General features: G+C 35.2%; 1 protein-coding gene and 1 pseudogene across 1 annotated transcript in view; one reads left to right on the top strand and one right to left on the bottom strand.

Annotated features, from left to right (window-relative positions):
• CNTLN (centlein) overlaps positions 1-21,997 on the top strand; it is a 512,321-nt gene that overhangs the window by 445,448 nt on the left and 44,876 nt on the right. Inside the window, exons 22-24 of the mRNA XM_016424268.2 lie at positions 856-982; positions 2,311-2,448; positions 3,010-3,195. Of these exons, the coding sequence (XP_016279754.2) occupies positions 856-982; positions 2,311-2,448; positions 3,010-3,195 (451 nt within the window). The remainder of the gene's footprint in view (positions 1-855; positions 983-2,310; positions 2,449-3,009; positions 3,196-21,997) is intronic.
• On the bottom strand, positions 4,518-4,614 carry LOC130455665 (U6 spliceosomal RNA; annotated as a pseudogene).

Below are 21,997 nucleotides of genomic sequence, written 5' to 3'. Positions count from 1 at the left end.
AAGTTTTTCAATATTAGTCTATAAATTCTAGGATTTGTTTGTTCCTACATTTCAAATTGATTTCTTTAGAAAAAATGTTTTTACCATAAGGTATCTTAAGATTAAATTTAATGACTTTTTAAAGCTATAATTGATTCTATACAGTTTTTTATAAATTGAAAAAAAATTGTTCATGTTATAGTCCTACATGCTAGGTAACTGGTATTAATAAATAAATTCCATTATCAGATAAAGAACAAATTAGTATTTTAAAGAAGTTTAACCATTGGATTATTGGGGCTTACTTATTGGAATAATTTATAAAATTATTCTAAATGTTTTTTTTAAATCAACTTCCTACAAACCAACACACTAAGATATCATTACAGTTACAAATCCTATATAATCATTTTAATATAGCTGTGATTATTTATGTAGTATTATACATTAAATTCATAACTAAAGAATATATCCAGTATTATGTTTTCTTTTGATTAATTTTCAATATCTCTTATATTTAAATATTATGGTAATACAATATAAATCTGACACATTCATCCAGTATAAATTATTCCAATTTTTTGAGGCTACTTAAAGTTATACTATATATTTTACTTTACATGTACATGAACTATGACAAACTATCATACTATGATATAACTGTAGTTTTAAAATAAAGATATTAATTCAAAAGAATATCAAAAGATATAAAACAGTTTGCTGCCTTATAGTATATATATGACAACATGCAATCTAGTATAACCAAATTGATCAATAACATTTGAACAGAATTTCTGTATTATGAAAAAATATACTTTCTTTAAAAATATATATTATTATTATTATTTTAAGTGAGATGTTTTCCTTCTTTTTAAGGATTTGTCGAATGGAGAGGGATTTAGTCATGAAGAGACATTTGATAGAGCACTTTAAGCATCGGCAGAAAGTTAACTTGGAAAATAATGACAGCTTTACTGATTTGTTAGAAAATCTTGAAAAAAAGGTACTATTTGTCTTTTTGGTCTCAGAATTTTAAAAATTATCTTTATTGAAGAAATGGTTTAACTTTAATTTCATATTGTACTAATTGTTTCAATAATCCTGACTTATATAATCATTCATCATAATATAGGATTTAGCATATAACACATTATTTACTCTTCAAACCAATAGATACCCAGATTTAGAACTTTAAAATGTAGATTAATCAGAACCCATCTGGTGTCTCACCATTAAATTTTGAAAAGGTTGAAAAAGTTGTGTAATTATCCCTAAATTGATTCTATGTTATGTAGATTATCCAAAGATAACCACAGTCCCTTTCATACTCTTTTTTCAGTATTTTCTTACACTTAAAGCTACAATATAATATGATGATGATTTTGAATATATTTTGAAATTAGTAACACATCACAGAAGATGCAAAAGATTAGCCATCATTTCTTCTACTATTCCCACTTAATTTAGTGTTCAGAGAGACCTTGTCTATGAGAGTAAGATCAGGGAAAACTTCTTTCTAGACTTATGTAACATCTCACCCCAAAAGTAGAAGTAAGTATTCTGTCAACTACGAGAAACTGTGATTTCCTTAGAAAAAGAGCTCACCGAAAAATTGATAAGCTAGTCTGAACTATGGCAATTCTTAAGGGTTGTCAGCCCTGGAAAGAGTTACTCTTTCATCTTCCTTGCCAGATGTCATTAAGTTATCAGTTCAAAAGGATGATGAAATAAAGTCTAAAAAAAGACCGGACAAATTCATTTTCTGTTAAAAAAAAAAAAGATATTTCCTATGGATGTTTTTAGCATTCTTCATTAAATGTCCTAGAATCATGTTTCATTTTAAATAGTTCATTGAATGCCATCAGTACCAAATGATCTATGGCAGTTATGTCACACTTAATTTCATCCTTAATTATTCTTGATATATGTAAAAACTAAGAGATTCCAGGAATTGTGTTTGTTTATCTATTAGAAAATTCCTAACTTTTAAAAACAGGATATTAGTAAATAAACTACATTGAATCTTGAGGTTTGATATTTCTATTGTTCCATTAGAAGGAAAATAATTGAATATTCCAAAAAGTAAAACTAGTGGTTTTATTCATATATCTTTTGGTACCATACTTATGCCTTCCTGTAAACTCATGTGAATATTAATTTCAGAATTTCTGCTATTATTTCACCTTATAATTGTAATAAGTACTACTAGTAATTGAATTTGGATCTCTTTCTTGAGGAATGGAAATTTAAGTCATTTGTTCTTCATTTTGGTTCTGATACAAATTGTTTTACCAAATAATCACAGCTCAATCTTTTCGGTTTTTTCTTCAGGTGAAAACATTGACTGAAGATTGTAGTGGTAAGAAGATAGCAAATGATTCACTCAAGCAAATGCTTAATGCAGCTACAAGAGAGAAATCACATTATGAAAAGATGTATTTAAAAGCTAAAGACGAGTTGGAGAAGAAGGTATGCTTGTAGGATATTCCTGTTTGGGAGATGTGATGCAATGGCCTCTTTTAAACATTTTTTTATCTTTCTATATCTGAAGCAAATACTAATGTCTCCATTTTTTTTTTACATTCTTGCATGTTCCAGAAAATAAGCATTGTTTTGGTTTATTTTGTTTTCTCCTAAAGGATGTGCTATGTGGACAAACACATATTTGTCCTAATATGAGAATCTTATATTATTTTGAGGAAAAATTGGGACATGGATATACAGATTCCATTAATTGCTTAGAAATTGAAAACATCTCCTATAATTTTAATTAACTTAAGACTTTTTTGGTTTGAAATAATTTCTACTTGGCAGCAAGTACATAACAATATATAACTAAGGGAAACAATATAATGTAAAATGAGCAAAAAAATGAACAAGCCAGAAGTTTTATCATAAAGCAGCGAACAAGTGTTTCACCAAAACAGTGTTGTTTGCTATGTCAAATAATTTTGCTAAATATATTTAACAAAATTTATTAGATTATAAATGTTAGGAATCATAATGAACATTTAATGATATTTTTTGTAGGAACACAAGTTTGCTCACCTATTAAGTAAGATGAATGAGACAAAATCTGCAATGACAGAACTTGAAGCAACTGCTTCTCAGCAACTCCATGGATTAGCTATGCAAAGTGAACGGGCTTTTGAAATAGTGCAGAGCAAACTAGCACGGGCTACCAACCGAGAGGAAGAGTTCATTGCATTTGTGAAGGTTTGGACTCCCCCTTTCTTTTGATTGCTTAATCCATATAGTATCTTCAGTGATGACCTGAGAGATAGAATAAGTAGTCAAATTTAAGGGGTACTGAGAAGATTCTCCTTCTGGATTGCCTCCAAAGTTTGCCACTTACCTTACATGAAGCTGGTAATTCTTTCATTCATGATTCATTCATTCCTTTGGCTGTAAAGTATTGCCCTTCCTAATTACCCCTTTTTAAAAATGAAAATACCTCTAGAAAGGTAGCACAGAAAAATATTTTCACTTATGACTTTTAAGAGCAGGAAATAAGGAATAGAAGTTGGGTCATGGGGGAAGAGGGAGATATAATTTAGAATTATGGGATACAACCAGAAAAGAACAAGACTGACTGAAATGCCATAAGAGTCAGCATGAGGACACTAGGTACCTTTCTGGAAATGTTGAAGCCTGCCTGAGAGGTCTGTGAGCATTGTGTCCTAAAGAGTTGAGAAAATATAGAAAGGGAATTTTAGGAGTGCCAGAGACAAATTGCCAACTACACAGATTTACCTAAGGCCACCTAAGCCTTAGGATTATGTGTTTTTCATTTCTCTCATAAATTCTAAAGAATTATTACTGCCTTCAATATAAAAAGTTTGAGCATCCATTTAACTGCATAAGACTTAATTTCTCCCAAAGGGGACAGAAAATATTAATAACATGGTATATCTCTTTGGAAAAAATTAATTTGTTTCCAAATAAATTGATGTTTCTTAGCATTTTTATCTTAAAAAAATTTTAGTGCAAATATTAATAATATTAAAATAGGTCTTGATCAATGACACTTGTAAAACCCAGCAGAATTGCTTGTTGGCTACAGGAGGGGGATGGGAGGAGGGGAGGGAAAGAACATGAATCATGTAACCATGGAAAAATATTCTAAATTAATTAATTAAATAAATTTTTTAAAATAAAAAAAGAAATAGATTATTTTAAATGATACAGCTAACTTCTATGTGACAAAAGTTGATGTCTCCCTACCATCTCTATATTCCTTTTAAATTGTATCTTCTTGTCCCTTGAAATGATCAAGAGATTTCTTTTTTTTTCACACCAACATAAACCTTATTCTTAAAATGTATATGCATATATGATAAGAACAACAACAAATAGAAGAAGATCTAATCTGATAATTTTTGTTACCACAATTATGCATTTCTTTTACCTGGTAATATGTGATTTCTTCTATTTGGAATGTGAAATGATACAGGCTTTTAAAAGTAGACTTAGAAGCATTATACCTACCATGGGAGAAAGAAGTTTCTCATACCATTAAAAACATTTCTTTCTTTTTTTTAAATAGAGAACAATTTACATGTCATCTTTGTGCAGTAGTCATGCTAATTTTCTCTATATCATTCCAGTTTGGGTAAATGCATTGCTAAAACAAGCACCATTTCTTGTTTTAAAATATCTACTGGCATTGTTCTTTAAGTACTTCAAGCTATTGCTAGCTGCAAATGCCTAGACAGCAACATTTTTTTTTCATTAAAATTGATGGAAATTCTAACAATTGAAATTAACTACCATGGGTATGGTATTAGTTTTTCTTTTTCCAATTCAGATAAATAAATAGTCATTAGGTTCAAACATATGTAAAACATCATGTTATGTGCAAGAGATAAAAAGATATAAAATAATATAATCTCTGTCCTCCAGGCATTTTAATTCTACTGAAGAAGAGGGATATGATATGTTCACTGGAAATTATAATACAAAGCATAAGTGTGATGAAGGAAAAGGAAAGATACAAACCTAGTACTTTGGGAATACTATATAGAGGAGATTTTAACTTTAGAGTTCAACCATTAAATACAGTTTATCTATGGAGGAGGTGAAAAGTGAGCTGTTATATAGATATTTAGGGAACTTTTATAAAGATCAAACTTCATAATCCATATAAAGCCAACTTCAAGATGAAGTTCATACATTTAGCAGACCTAAGGGGTATAATTAGAGGTAGGCCTGCCCTCTAGGAGCTTAAAAAGCTATTAAGCATGACACCTCAAAAAAAAACCCCAAAGCCCCCCATTTCCTCTGGAATAAAATATAAAATTTTTAGCCTTGCTTTTGAAACCTTCCACAATCTAAATTTCTCATATCTATCAAATCTTAGTTCACATTATTCCCCTTAATTAATTTTCTATCCAGTCATTTTGTGTTTTAGGAAAATCAATCTGGTGGTTAAATAAAGGATAGACTAGAGATAGAAGAGGCAGGGATACCCACTAGAACTAGAAAGTTGTTGCACTAGTCCAGGCATAAGGTAATAAGGCCTGGACCAGAGTGATGGCAGTGTCGGAGAAGAGAGGGAGCCTACTGGAGAGTTGTTGTAATGGTAAAATCAATAGGCTCTGGCAATAGATAGGATAGGGGTGATGAGAGATTTCAAGCATGAACGACCAGAAGGAAGTTGCCTCTCCAGTGGGAAAGAGGGGCAGGAGATGGAGAGGGGTCAGAGGAAACATAACGAATCCTATTTTGGACATGCTGAGTTAAAGGTGTCTATTAAACATCTAGTTCCAGACATCTGCAAGGTACTTGGATATGAAAGATGAAAGCTCAATAGAGAGGTTAGGGCAGGATGGAAAGCTTTTGAGATTCATTAACAAAAAGGTGGTAAGTAAATCAAGAGGACCTAATGGAATAACTGACAACTTTTAGCAACTTTCCTTCTTATCCTACTTATATTACTCTTATTCATGCAAAAACTTCTCAATTTCATGCAACCAAAATTATGTTTTATGTTTTATAATTGCCCCTATCCAATGAAAGAATTCATCCCTAACTCTGAGAGATATATAATTTATTTCTTAGGATCTTTAATATTAATAGTCACATTCACATTTAATTTATTGTACAATAATAGTATAGGACAGTGATGGCGAACCTTTTAGAGATGGAGTGTGCCTCCCCCCCCACTGAGTGCCCAGCATGCCCTACTCCCTCTTACCCCACACAGGAGAGGAAGAAAGCACTCCCATTAAAATATTGTCAGTTATGGTGGAGGGGGGGACAGCTCTGCCAGAGTTCCTCTGCCTTTCTAGTAACAAACTTGGGGGGCAGGGGAAGGGGTGCAGCTGAGTGCCCACAGAGAGTTCTGTGTGCCATCTTTGTCATCTATGCCATAGTTTTGCCATCACGGGTATAGGATGTTGATCTAAAACAAATTTCTGCCAAATCCAAATTGCTCCCAGGTTTCTTCTAATAATTCTTATAAAAAATTCTTACATAATATATGTTTTCAGATATATCAATGTCTGTGTTCACTTATGGTTCTTCCTTATCTAGTTTATTTCATTGATCTTTTCTGCTGTTAGTACCAAATAAGTTTGATGATTATTGCTTTACAACATAGTTTGATATATGGAAATCCCATTCCCTTTCATTTTCATCTTTTTTTCCTCTTTATTTCAGTAGCAAAGGAGATTTGTTGTAGAAAAGCAAACATACAAACCTATCCTATCAATGCACTAAGAGTCCAGACCCTTGTTTCTCCAAATATATTTTGATACTATTTCTCTTTTTAAAATATGTTAGGTTAATTGGTATATATCAAATCTGAAAATTAAACTAGGTAATCTCATTATTTTTATTGTGTTGCATATAGCCCACTCATGAGCACTCAATATATCATTTCAATGATTTAAGTTGTACTTTATTTCTTCAAGGAGCTTTTTGTAATTGTGTCTATGAAGTCTTTTTAAAAAATCCTTACCTTCTGTCTTGGAATCAATACTATCATTGTTTCTAAGATAGAAGAGTGGTAAGGGCAAGGCAATGGGGATTAAGTAACTTGTCCAGGATTGCACAGCTAGGAAGTGGCTGAGGCCCTATTTGAACCCAGGACCTCTTATCTTAAGGCCTGCCTTTCTATCCACTGAGTAACCTAGTTGCCCTTTTTATCTATGTATAGAAGGTGGTTTAGAAGATTGACTTCTGAATATTTTATGTATTTTCTAATTATTTTGAAGGGGAATTTACTTTTTTTACCTCCTGATTTCTGTTATTAATATAAATAATTTCTTTTTTATTTTTGTGAATTTATGTCTGAATCTCTAAGGAAGCTGTTATCTAAATCAGCCTTTTTGCTGATTCCCCAGAACTTTCTAACAATCATGTCATCATGAAATTGTAATAATTTTGTCTCCCCTATGCCTTTTTTGCTTTTAATATCTTCCTCTTTTCTTATTACTCTAAAAAAATCAAGAAATTTCTCAAACGACAGCAGTGAAATGTGGCATATTTTCTTACCACCTGTATTTATTGATAAAACTAGTATTTCTCCCCATTCTTCTGAGAGACTGCAGTGGTTATTTTCCCTTCATTATAGGCTTTAAATATTCACATATTTCCTTATATCTTCTTCTTCCCTGACCCTATTTTATACTTCATCCAATTTTGTAATGTAGTTTCACAAAAATATATTGCTTCACTTTAGGCAGGCTTTTGTGAATTTTAGTCCCTTATCATTTCTATTTGACTCCTGTTTCCACCTTTTTCTCCCTGCATGCATATGGAAAGAATTCTTTTAATCATCTCCTTATTGTTATGTTCTTTTTCTTATACTTAGTTGCTATATTTATTTATTTTTTACATCTGGGATGTTTGAGAAGCAAATAATTTCTTGAGGTCTTGTTTTATTTCTAGGAATGTTTCAGACATCTCATTTAATGTATGTCCTCTTCATTAATGGTTAAATTTAAGTTTGCTGTGTTGCATCTTTTACCCTTCATTACATATTATTCCATTCTCTCCAATGAAATATAGTGAAAGCAAAATAATCTTGTGTTATTTGAATTTCCTTTCCTTTATATTTGAAAGTATTTCTAATTGTAGCTTACAGAATTTTTCATTTATCAGTGAAATTGTTTAATTTAACTACAGTGAGTCTTAGAGTTTGTACCCTAACATCTTTTTGGAGATCTATTGGTTCTTTCAATTGGAATTTTTTTGTTTGGTGTTTAAAAGATCTCTGCAATTTTTTATCATTGTTTCTTGCATTGTGATATTCAGATTTTTTTTTTACTTAGGTTCTGGGATATCTTTAATTCTTAAGTTTTTTCTATGCATCTTTTATTTGAGATTAATGCTTGTTTGGAGATAATGCTTTTAATGTTATTACCTTTTACTTTTCCCAGGTTGTCCATTACCTCAGTATATTTGCATTTCCAAGAAATTATTAACTCTCTCGTTTCTTTGGTAAGACTTGCAGCATGGATTCAGATTTTTCCATTCAGCCAAATATTTCTGTTGTAAAGGCCATAAATTTTGTTTTTCATACAATTTATATTTCTTTTTAAGTAATTCAGCAACATCATGCTAAGGTTACATGCTTTCTAGGTACTCTATAGGGTCCTCTGCCTCATGTTATAATTAAAATAGGTGAGAGACTTAAACTGTAGTTGAAGGCCATAAACTGTAATAATTAAAACAGTTGTAGGTCATAAATTGTAAGTAGTTAAAAGAGTTAAGGGTATAAACTGTTATAATTAAGATGGTTGATATTGGAAACTGTAGTGAGTTAAGATGCTGGAAGATATAAATTGTGATAGATATAAGAGAGGGTGAGTAAATTGTGACCGCAGAAAATATGTTTCACTACAGTGTCTTGGTTTTTAAATCAAATATAAGTTGGTCACCAGGGAAATATTCCCAATTATTCAATATGCCCAAGTCAACTGGGTTTTATAGAGAATTTAATTAATAATACAATGAGTAATCAAAGAAAGAGAGAGAGAGAGAAAAAGGAAATGAGTATGAAGGGCCTTAAGCCAACAGTCTTAAGAGAGAGATCAGTCAGTTAGTCTTTTATCACTCACCACAAAATCTGTCTAAGCAAGGATTCTAGGGAAACCAGGCCAGCTCCATCTCAGCTGATTTAACCAGAGAGAGTTCCAGCCAGAGTCCTCCTCAAAGAGAGATCCAGCCAGAGACTGTTTCAAAGGGCCTCTCTCCAGAGCCTCCAGAGGGACAGAGTCCCCTCAGAGGAGCTCCAGCAAGACCTCCTTAGAGACTGTCCTCCAAGAGCTTCCCTTCTCCAGAGCCTCTCTCAAGAGATTCTTCCCAAGCGATCCTCATAAGAGCTTTCTCCAAAAGGATTGTCCTCTCAAGAGATTCTGCTTTTTCTTATATAGCAGTTTTTCTCCTATATCACCTCCCCTAAGTCCTTCCATCTACCAATCACTGTAGATGTTTTCCAAAGGACTGCCCATCTGAATTCCTGCTAAGTTGACTAATCTCCTCAGTAAGTCTGAACCAGAGAAAATGCTGCTGTGTCGACTAATCCCCTCAGAAAGTCTGAACCAGAGAAAACACAGCTAAGTCGACTAATCTCATTAAGAGAAAACCTGCCCAACCTTTATAGGTACCTAGCATCCCATTGTATCAATTCTAAAAACAGGCATGGCTGAAAGAACTCCTTGCCTCATCATAAGCATGGGTCCAAGTACTTTCATTGTTTAGCAAGGAGTTTTCTCCCCTAAAGCAGTCTTAAGTACGGGTGGAGTAGAGGTCCTCCCATTTCTGATCCTGGTGAGTTCTCACATCAAAATGGGGAATGTTTCCAATAGGGAATTTGTTCCAATGGAGGATTCCTCAATGTGGAAATTTTTAACATTCACAAGTCTGAGAAATTTCAAGATTTACACTCATCAGGTATTGATCCATTTTCTTTTGTCTTAGAATATTTATCCATACATATATGAACTTTTTTACCTAATCTTTTACCTGCTTATACCCAAGGTCTTTGAATCTTTTTCCTCCTGAGATCTTTGGAAATTTCAGTATTTTAATTTCTTATAGTCCCCTATCATTTACTTTATGACTTCTTCATCTTTGAATACTGTTTCTCAGGGTCTTAGACCTCAAAACTATCTCAGCTTCTACCCATTCTGAGCTATTCATGGTTCACCAGTCTAGGTTCCTGCCCCAGATTACTTGTGGGAAGACAGACCTAGCTCTAGATAGCAGTTATATATTTCCAGATTGCTCACCCAGATTGTTCACATTGTGAGATTTAAACAGTGAAGCACATAAACTGTAGTGAGTTAAAATGGTGGAAGATTTAAATTGTGATAGATATAAGAGAGGGTGAGTAAATTTTGACCACAGAAATATGTTTCACTACAGTGTCTTGGTTTTTAAATCAAATATAAGGTGGTCACCAGGGAAATATTCCCAATTATTCAAATACCCAAGTCAATTGGGTTTTATAGAGATTTTAATTAACAATGAGTAATCAAAGAAAGAGAAAGAGAGTAAGAAAGGAATAAGTATGAAGGGCCTCAAGCCAATATGGCCTAGACCTGAGTCTTAAGAGAGAAATCAGTCAGTTTTTTTTTAACACTCACCACAAGGTCTGACTAAACAAGGATTCTAGTAACACCAGGCCAGCTCCATCTCAGCTGACTTCACCAGAGAGCCTTCCAGCCAGATACTGTTCCAAAGGGCCTCTCTCCAGAGCCTCCAGAGGGGCAGAGTCCCCTTAGAGGAGCTCCAGTGAGACCTCCTTAGAGATTGTCCTCCAAAAGCCTCCCTTCTCCAGAGCCTCTCTCAAGAGATTCTTCCCAAGCGATCCTCATCAGAGATCCTCCAAAAGGATTTCTCCAAAGGATATCTTCAAGAGATTCTGCTTTTTCTTATATAGGGGTTTTTATCCCATGTCAGCTCCCCTAAGTCCCTACATCTACCAATCACTGTAGACTCTTTCCAAAGGACTGCCCATCTGAATTCCTGCTAAGTCGACTAATCTCCTCAGTAAGTCTGAACCAGTGAAAACACAGCTGAGTCAACTAATCTCATTAAGACAAAACTTGCCCGACCCTTTTAGGTACCTAGCATCTCATTGTATCAATTCTAAAAACAGGCCTGGCTCAAAGAACTCCTTGCCCCACCATAAGCATGGATCAAAGTACTTTCTTTGTTTAGCAAGGAGTTTTCTGCCCTAAAGCAGTCTTAAGTATGGGTGGAATAGAGCTCCTCCCATTTCTGATCCTGGCGAGTTCTCACATCAAAATGGGGAATGTTTCTCAGTAGGGAATTTGAGGATTCCTCAATGTGGAATAAAAATTTTTAACATTCATAAGTCTGTGAAATTTCAAGATTTACAATCCCCCCTGATGATCATTGGGAGACTAGTCTCCCCATTGATCATTTAACATAATCAATTTGTAATCCTAAATGCACTTCTAACTATAGATACACACGATATTCAATTTTCTAAAAGAAATTAGAATAGTGAGAGAGGAAATAGAAAAGAAAATAAAGCAAAACCAATGTTTTGCTAGGTGCATTGACAGAAAGCCAAATTAGGGACAGTCCCTTTTGGCATAAATGTGTACATTTACAATAAATGTTCAATCAAAGTTCAGTTCAATCAATCATATACAAAGTTCATTCTTGATCTTCTTGATGAAGTGTAGGTTTTCGGCATCTTTCTGCAACAGTTCATTCTCTGGATATAAAAGTTTCAAGCTTCTTTCTTGAAGATCTTTTCTCGAACAAAATCAAAATCTTGAATTTTTATAAAAGTATAATCTTAAACAAAATATCAAAATTCTTGGATTTTTATAAAAATACAATCTCAAACAAAAAATTCAAAATTCAAAAATTCTTAGATTTTAAATTAAAATACAATCCCCACGAAGTAAGTATTAAAAAACATTCAGTTCAACTCAGAATGCAATGTTGAGTTATGGGGGTGTATGAGTCAATTATCGAAAGAAGAGAAAAAAACAATCAAAAACATAAGGGAAAATTCAAAATAGGTCCTTGTATAGGTCCAATTTAAAGTAATTTCTATCCCACAAGTATGTAGGACAGAATGCAGTAATATTTCACTTAGCGATTCGTTGCCAAGACTACAGGAAGTTGCCATAATATAAGAAGAGAAGAATTAGAATTCTATTTTGATGGGGAAATGTCATTCCCTCGTCTAATTTTTTTTTCATTCTCAGGGATATAGGGAGCCAGCATGATAGTCAAACCTTGTACTTGTATGAGTACTTTGTAAAGAGTGTAGATACAAGAAAGTCATACGACTTAACATATGTCAAGCATCGCAACCTCGAGTCTCACATTAGTATTTCCTGTGTGCTCTTTTTTTGGCACTATTCAGATTAAGTCTGTGCTCCTTATTTTTTATCCCATTTTCTGGAATCAGACACAAACATTAATCACAGTCCTATAATATTGTATCAATAAATGGCAGGTTCCTGTAGTTTTAAGCTTTTGCATTGACATTATAGCAAGAATATATATTAACTTGTATTACTGCAGAAAAAAATATTAATATTAATTATGTGTACCTTCAGTACAAAAATGAGAAAAAATCAAATATCCTAATCAAAATAAAGAAAAGAAATAATAAAAATAAGGAAAAAATCAGTAATTCAATGTGTTCTCAAAAAAATAAAAGCATCCACTTGTCTAAGGATTATTATTTCTAATGCATGCGATAGGTTTTGGTCAATCAGTCTCAGCAGAAGATGCTTTCTTCACATGTGAGCAGTGAATCCAAGAGTCCTTTTCTCCAATCTTTATGGATGTTGGAATAGTTAACAATATTTGGAATGGTCCTTCCCACGAAGGCTGAGTTGCTCTAATAAGCTTGAAATTCTTAATATAAACTTTATCTCCTGGGTTCAGGTCATGCAGAGAAAAGTCTAGTGGTCCAGCTTGTACTGCAGCTCCAGATTCATGAAGTTCACGTAGTTTGTGCTGTAACTCCTGTATATAGGAAGCAATAGTAATATCTCCCCCTAAAAATGAGGTATATGCCGGGGAGAAAGGCTTAGCCTGTATAGGCAGATGTCCAAAAAGCATCTCAAATGGTGAAATATGTAAGTCTCCTCTAGGCCTGCTTCTAAGATAAAATAGGGCCAGAGGGAGAATTTCAGGCCATTTTAAATGGGTCTCAGTGCATAATTTGCCAATCATAGTTTTAAGTTCTTTGTTCATCCTCTCTACTTGGCCTGAGCTCTGGGGATATGGAACATGAAATTTGGGAGTTATTCCCAAGCAAGAATATATCAGATTTAGAACAGAATCAGTAAAATGACTCCCCCTATTGGAATCAATACATGCTGGCAGGCCAAAATGAGGAATAATTTCCTTTAAAACTATCTTTGCAACAAAATCCGCCATGGCTCGGGTCACAGGAAATACTTCTGGCCATCTGGTTAGTTGATCTACAATTACTAGACAAAATTTATAACGTCCAGCCTTTGGCATCGTTATGAAATCTATCTGTAGATGTTCAAAAGGTGTGTAAGCCAGGGGACATCCACCAAAGGCTTTTCCACGAAATGCATGTTGGTTATATGCCTGGCAGGTAGAGCAGGCTGAACACACTTTAGAGGCTATGGTAGTTATTGTGACAAGGAAATCACTTTAAAAGACTGATATATATTAATTTAAGGTCGCCAAGGAATTCAACTATGTAATTCCTAAATGAAAACTCAAGTCAGCAGTCAACCTTTTATGGAGTTTAATTACAAACAGGAGGAAGAAAGGTATTAGAGATAGAGAGAGAGAGGGAGAGAGAGAGAGGAGAGAAGGGAATAGGGCTTAAATACCCCTTCTGTTTAGGCTGGGCCAAAAGGCCCAAGCCCTTAGATAGCTGAGGAAAAGAAAAGAGATCAGTCCCTATCACTCATGTGACCAAAATGGAGAAACAGTCTCAGGGGCCTCCACCTCCAGCTTCCTTCAGAGCAAGCTTCTCAGAGCACAACCTCTCAGAGCAAAACCTCTCCAACCAACCACCTTCAGTCCTCAGACCCTGCTATCTTTAAGGAAACCATCCAAGTTCCCTCCCCTCAGTTCTCACATCTACCAATCACTGTCCATGTCTTCCCTGTGCCAATGGTGGCTCTACCTTAACCCAGGACCGCCCAGAGGTCTGTGGCTTTGCACATGTCTGTTGAAGGTCATATTCTCAAATAATTAAATCTTGATCCTTTGCTACAGCCCTTCCTAAATCCTGTTACCTTGAGTAGGGTGGAGATTGGAATAATTAAATTTTGATCTATGCTGCAGCCCTTTCCATTGTTCAGCAAAAGGTTTCTGTCCTAAAGTAATCTTAAGAAGGGAGGAGGAGGAACCTCCCTTGCCAATGGGGTTCACATTCCAATAGAGTTCCCACTATCAGTATGAAATTCCCTACAAGCATGAAACCTTCCAATGGTGAAATTTCCAACATTCACAAGTCTAAGAAATTTTAAGGTTTACATTATACCAGGGACTATCCATACTCTCTTAACAGAGTCCATGATGCCCTGGGTGTCAAAATGACCATTTTTATGAATAGATTGGCAAATTTGGTTATAGAAACTTCTAGGGAGCAGGGGTTTTCCTTCAGATGACACCCACACTCCATTAATCTGTTTTGCTTTGAATTTTTGTTTCCATTTTTCCACTTCCTTTTCATTATAGGAAAGTGGTAAATTTAAATCATTAGTGGTTGTTAATGTTAAAATTAATTCAGGCCCTTCTATGGCTGCTAGCTTTGCAGTGGCATCTGCTCGATCATTTCCTCTAGAGACAGGGTCAGTGCCACCTGTATGGGCAGAACAATGAACTACAGCTAGGGCTTCAGGAAGCTGGAGAGCAGAAAGAACTTCATTAATAATTTCTGCATTAGCTATAGATTTTCCATCTGAGGTTAAGAATCCTCTCTGGAGCCATAACATTCCGACTGAGTGACAAATGCCAAAAGCATATCTAGAATCCATATAAATTGTTGCCTTTTTATCCTTGGCAATTATACAAGCTTGCTTCAGAGCTATAAGTTCTGCACCTTGAGAGCTAATGTTAGAAGGTAGTGAAGCTGACCATTGAATGGCAAATTCTGAGACTATGGCAGCTCCAGTGTAACTTATGCCATCCCTCATAAAAGAGGAACCATCGGTAAATAAAATCAGATCTGCATTGTCTAAGGAAGTGTCCAAGAGATTATCTTGAGGCTTTTCTGCCATGGACACTAATGTTTCACAATTGTGTAATGGTTCTCCTGAAGTTGGTAAATCTGGAAGCAAGGTGGCAGGGTTAAGAGTAGTACAACGTTTTAAAGTAATGTTTTCACTATTTCATAAGGTTATTTCATATCTTCTAATTCTCTGATCTGAGAATGCCTGTGTTCTATGTTTTATCAATAATGCTTCTACCTCATGTGGGCACATTATTGTTAATGGGCATCCCAATACTAAATCAAGAGTTTTTGTTACTAGTAAAGTTACTAGTAAATTACTGTAGCAGCTACTCCTCTAAGACATGGTGGTGCTCCTCCTGCTACTGAGTCTAGTTTAGCAGAATAATAAGCAATTGGGCGCTGAGAAGGTCCCAAAGTCTGAGTTAACACGCCAGAAGCTACTCCTCTTTGCTCATGCACATACAAAGTAAATGGTTTGTTGTAATCTGGGATGCCTAGAGCAGGGGCAGACTTTTTTAGATCTGATAGAGCTGATAAGTGTTCAGGCTCTAATTTGAGGGGTTCAGGAACCAAATCCTTTGTTAATGCTATAAGGGGTTTAGTAATTTCCCCATAGCAAGGAATCCATTGTCTGCAAAACCCTGTTGCTCCTAAAATTGCTCTCAACTGTTTCTTAGTAGTAGGAGTGCTTAAATTTTGAATATTCTCAATTTGTTTTGGAGAAATATAACGAGCACCCGCAGTCAGGATGAATCCCAAATATTCTACTTTAGGGAGACACCACTGAACTTTATCCTTTGAGATTTTATGTCCTCTTTTGTACAATTCCAAAAGAAGGTGTTTGCTATCTTTTTGACATGTTTTTGCGTCTGTTGAAGCGAAGAGTAGATCATCTACATATTTGATTAATTTGCTATTTTTAAATGTTATATTGTCTGTGTCTTGGCTCAAAATTTGCTCAAATAAACTCGGCCTTTTCACATAACCCTGTGGGAGCCGACTCCATGAATATTGTGAGCCCTTCCAGGTAAAAGCAAAAATATGCCTGGAGTTCTCATGTATAGGTATGGAAAAGAAAGTTGAACACAAGTCTACTACTGTAAAGTATGTAGCTGTGCTAGGAATAGAGGAAATAATAGTATTTATGTTAGAAACTATGGAGTGTCTCTTTATATGCCCTCAGATCCTGTACGAATCTATAGAGGTGCTTGCCATCGGGCCCTCTTTTTGGTTTTTTAACTGGCAGGATGGGCGTGTTGTATTCAGATTTGCAAGGGATTATTATTCCCTGTTCTATTAATGAGTTAATAACTAGTGTAATACCCTCAATTGCCTCCTTTGAGAGGGGATACTGAGGGATGGAAGGAGGTGGGCTAGATTTAGTTTTTATCTGCACAGGAACAGCAGATTTAAGTAAGCCTACATTGGAAGAAGATGTGGCCCAAAGAGACTCCAGTATATCCTTAGATATTTCAAAAGTGGAAGGCTCTTTTGCCTCCTGGTTTTCCGAGGGAAGTACAGGGAGTAAATTTAAAGATTCCTCTGGTACTTCCAATGATAAAGAACCATTGGTGAACAAGTTATTGTGGCTCTGAGTTTGCATAGAAGGTCTCTCCCCAGCAAATTTAAAGGGGAGTCAGGCATTAAAAGAAAGGAATGTTGTACCTCTAGGGGTCCTACAGACACCATTCTAGGGGCAAGTTTTTCAACTCTTTGGGGTATTCCTGATACTCCCATTACACTTTGTGAATCAATGGAATAACAATTTAAATCTGGTACATTCTTCAATACAGACCTGGTAGCTCCAGTGTCTAATAGACAATCATAATAAGTGTTACCCACCTTTAAGGTAACATGGGGTTCATTAGTATGGGGAGGGCAGTGAATAGGGACAACGGGTAGTAGGACATCAGGGTCTGGAAAATCAAAGGTTGTATCCTCTGATTCCTGTGCCCCAGCCCCCCCCTCCCAGATGCCATCATTGTGTTTGGGATATTCCTTGGGCACCCCCCTGAAGGGCACCTCGACTATTTTTTGGACAAGCTCCATTTCTTATATTTTGTTGTTGGGTATTATCATTTTCTTCATTTGGAGCATTGTCATTATTTTCCCAGTTCCTATTTCTATAATTCTGGTTTCTAAAGTTCTTATTTCTATTTCTATGTTCATTATAGTTATTTCCATAATCATCATTATAATTTCTAGAATTTCTAAAATTCTGGTTTCTATGACCATTATCATCATTATAGTTGTTCTGGTTTCTATGACCATTATCATCATTTCTATAGTTATTTCTAAAGTTATTATTAAACTGCGTATTCCTTCCAATCATCTTAAGAAAGGTTCTACATTCCATCATTTTGTGGCCCTTCTTCTCACAGAAGTGGCAAGTTATTGATTTATTTGTGAATTCCCTCAAAGGGGCTATAGTCTCTCCCTTATTTTTCAATTGTCTCTTTAACATTTCAATTTCTTTCTTTAAATCTTCCACTTATGTATCGTCTTCCTCAGGTCTTTTTACACGACCTTTATAAACATAGGTTGCTACTCTCCTTAGTTCATTGAGGTCCATAGAGTCCCAATTAGGACAGCTAGTTCTAAAGTAGTCTTTTACCACTGAACAACAATTTTTAACAAATTACCTACGTATTTGTCTAATGTCTCTTTCTCTGGATAAATGAAGGTCCATATATGTATTCCCTATGTCAATAAATCTGTCCATAAACTGGGAGGGTGTTTCATCAATATGTTGTCGGGTTTTTTCAAATTTTGACCATTTTTCAGGTCTATCAGAGCAAGCTCTCATGGCTGTCAATAATGCTTCTCTGGCCTGGTTTAGTTTTGTGTAATCTAATTCAACATTGGGGTTCTAATGTGGATCTTCAGTTGGCCAATAATGTCCTCTTCTACCTCATTTTTGATTAGCCAGAGAGATGATTTTATTTTTTTCTCTCTTTGTTAATAATTCTTCTAATATATTCTCAACATCCAACCAAGTGGGGTCAAAAGTTTTGAATATGTTCTCTAATTTTTTTATAATTAATATTGGTTCATCCTCAAATGATGGCATATCTTCCTTTAATTTTTTTAGATCCTCAGGGGTAAAAGGTGTATGATGTCTTACAGATACCAAGTTTCCATTCTTATTAAAAGTGGGTACTTCCCTTAAAGGAAATAAACTTTCTAAATTATTTGGTACTCCTGTTTCTAGACTTCTTGCTCCATTTTCAATTGGGTAAGTCTGAGACATAGAAGAGTTGGGCACATTAAAAGGAAGGGTTTGTTGTCCCATAGTGCCAAAAAAATCAGGGGTACGGTGTGAATTTAGGTTGGAATGTGAACTTAAAGTAGATTGTGTAGGATGAGAAGGAGGAGCCAAGGAAGAAGGGTGAAAGGATACAGAGGTGTTTGGATTGGAGGAATCAGTAAGGTGACTAAGATCAGAAGTATGGGTGGGGTGTGAACTTAGAGTTGATTGTGTTGGGTTGGGAGTGTGGGTGGGGTGTGTACTCAGAGTGGGTTGATTAGAATTAGAGTTTTCTGAGGCCAAGGGGGCAGGGAAAGAGGTAGGTTGGTTAGAAGCAGGGGGTTCTAAGGTCAAGTTGGAATGACGAGCTGTGTCCAGAGTTTCTGATAACGTTCTTAATTCTCTTTTAATGGTTCTCATAAAAGCTACAATCTCTCCCTGACCTTCCTCTATAAACTTAAGCCGAGTATTTAGTTCTGCATATCGTTGAGTAGTAGAAGGAACACTTGGTTGGTTTGACTGAGAAGTGGGTTTTATAAAGAAATACCATATTACAGCTATAACAATCAAAATCCCAAGGGGAAGTACTGTGTTGATTATATTTTGCCATAAATCCCATGGTATGAGAAATTTTAGAGAGAAAAAGAATGCAAATTTTACAAGGTTGGTCATGGAGCTGAATAGCCAGTTGTTAAGTATGTTGTGAACTGGTTGTAACCACATATTTCTAAAGTAAACATGTGGGGAGAAGAACAAGGCCAGAACTTTCCCCAGGTTTGTCTTAATCTTAATTTAGGCAGTTGTTCCCTAAAGGAAAGGATTTAGAAATAGTTCTCCTAGCCAGGACTTTAGGGTCCTGTTGGTAAGATCTAAAACAGCTTAATTTTAAAGAGAATCAAAAAGGTTTTTTTACTCACCCGTTCTTGCAGCTGTAAATTTGAAGTCAAGTTAAAAAAGAAAACAAAACTGACTGATAGGCAAGTAATAAAGCAAAGAGATAAAGGAAAGAGATTTCACAGAAGTCTTTTGAGGGTTTCTCACCAACTTCATGAGGTCTCCATAAACTGTGAGATTTAAAATAGTGAAGCCCATAAACTGTAGTAAGTTAAAATGGTGGAAGATTTAAATTGTGATAGATATAAGAGAGGGTGAGTAAATTTTGACCACAGAAATATGTTTCACTACAGTGTCTTGGTTTTTAAATCAAATATAAGGTGGTCACCAGGGAAATATTCCCAATTATTCAAATACCCAAGTCAATTGGGTTTTATAGAGATTTTAATTAACAATACAATGAGTAATCAAAGAAAGAGAAAGAGAGTAAGAAAGGAATAAGTATGAAGGGCCTCAAGCCAATATGGCCTAGACCTGAGTCTTAAGAGAGAAATCAGTCAGTTTTTTTTTTTAACACTCACCACAAGGTCTGACTAAACAAGGATTCTAGTAACACCAGGCCAGCTCCATCTCAGCTGACTTCACCAGAGAGCCTTCTAGCCAGATACTGTTCCAAAGGGCCTCTCTCCAGAGCCTCCAGAGGGGCAGAGTCCCCTTAGAGGAGCTCCAGTGAGACCTCCTTAGAGATTGTCCTCCAAAAGCCTCCCTTCTCCAGAGCCTCTCTCAAGAGATTCTTCCCAAGCGATCCTCATCAGAGATCCTCCAAAAGGATTTCTCCAAAAGGATATCTTCAAGAGATTCTGCTTTTTCTTATATAGGGGTTTTTCTCCCATGTCAGCTCCCCTAAGTCCCTACATCTACCAATCACTGTAGACTCTTTCCAAAGGACTGCCCATCTGAATTCCTGCTAAGTCGACTAATCTCCTCAGTAAGTCTGAACCAGTGAAAACACAGCTGAGTCAACTAATCTCATTAAGACAAAACTTGCCCGACCCTTTTAGGTACCTAGCATCTCATTGTATCAATTCTAAAAACAGGCCTGGCTCAAAGAACTCCTTGCCCCACCATAAGCATGGATCAAAGTACTTTCTTTGTTTAGCAAGGAGTTTTCTGCCCTAAAGCAGTCTTAAGTATGGGTGGAATAGAGGTTCTCCCATTTCTGATCCTGGCGAGTTCTCACATCAAAATGTGAAATGTATCTCAGTAGGGAATTTGAGGATTCCTCAATGTGGAGTAAAAATTTTTAACATTCATAAGTCTGTGAAATTTCAAGATTTACAACATTGCAGGATTGCCCTGATTTTACATAACAAATCCTGTCCTAAAAGGTTATCCAAACATCCAAGAATTAGGAGAAATGAGAGGACCAAGTTTAACCATTGTGCTTTTGAGTTCTGTGACTTGCTGTATTTCCCCAATAGCTCCTGCCACTGAAACCATACACTATGATGGTATTTCCTGGGAATATCTTTAGGACAAATTTTGAAGCACCAGTATCCACAAGAGCTTTGTATTGCTTTCTCCCCACCTTAATCCATACACATGGTTCACGTTTTTCTGTTGTCAAAGAACCAATTGTCAAGCTGTCACTTTGCACTGAACTTTTATCATTAGCTGACTATATGGTTGGACCAATTAAAATTTCTTGGTTTAATTCATTTCCTGATTGATCTTTATTAACACTTGAGTCTATAGTGTCTTTCTCTTCCTTGGAATATGAATCTAAACCATAGCCATCTGTTTGTACATATTCTTTAAACTTGGTCAGATATTGACTTCATGGAAGTTACTTGAACCCTGTTGTTGTGCCCTGCATTCCATTTATGTTTTCAAATCTAACTGATGTTACATTTTCAATATGTTTAATATGGTTAGCAATATAAACTGTCTTTTTAGCTCTATAACCATTTAGATTTGAATTTTCCCTATTGTTTTATATAGGGTGAAAAATTTCAGCTTCTGGATTCAAGTTAGATCTTTTGTCTAAGGAAGTCTGCACCAAACAGCTTTTTGAATTTTCAATTACTCCAAGTGGGGATTTGTCCATGTCTGTGAGATTATCTACATTGTATGTAGTTTTTAAAGATACATTTGCAATAGTAACCTTAGTCTGTGTATTCACGTGATTGTCTTGGTGCAGGGAATTGAAATTTTGTTTCTTTGTTTCTGCCATCAACTTATGATTTTGTTGATGTAAGTTTTTATAAATTTTCTTTCTCTCCTGTTCAATCCCTGAACCCAATCTGCACTCAAAGAAAATTTCTAGATATGTTTTGATTTGTTTTTTGTTTTTTTCTCTTGACTGGTTACTATGCTCCTTCTGTATGAATCTCTAATATCTTTCCTCATCTCTGCTATCATATGTTTGATCTGTTGTTCTATCTCCTTAACTTGTCTCTGCTTTTCACTTATGTTTTGGTTTAATTCTTCATTAGAAATTCTCACAGACCCTATAAATTCATTTTAGGTACCATGTAATTTCTTCTCCCTCTTTATCTTTAGGTTTCAATCTTGTAAGTCCCTTATTAAATTTCACACTTTGCCATTCCTTTCTCCTATGCCCATTCTTATTTTTAATTATTCCTGGCTTCATGATGAATACCTTCCTTTTGTGACAACATCTGAATACCTAGGCTTAGCTCCTGATTGAATAGCTGATTGCATACTCTTAAGATCTGAAGATTCAGAGCTCCTTAGGGTGCAAT

This window comes from Monodelphis domestica, chromosome 7 (assembly GCF_027887165.1).
Source record: "Monodelphis domestica isolate mMonDom1 chromosome 7, mMonDom1.pri, whole genome shotgun sequence".
Lineage (NCBI taxonomy): Eukaryota > Metazoa > Chordata > Mammalia > Didelphimorphia > Didelphidae > Monodelphis > Monodelphis domestica.
The sequence above is the reverse complement of the archived record's forward strand: the minus strand, read 5'-3'. Positions and strand labels throughout refer to the sequence as shown.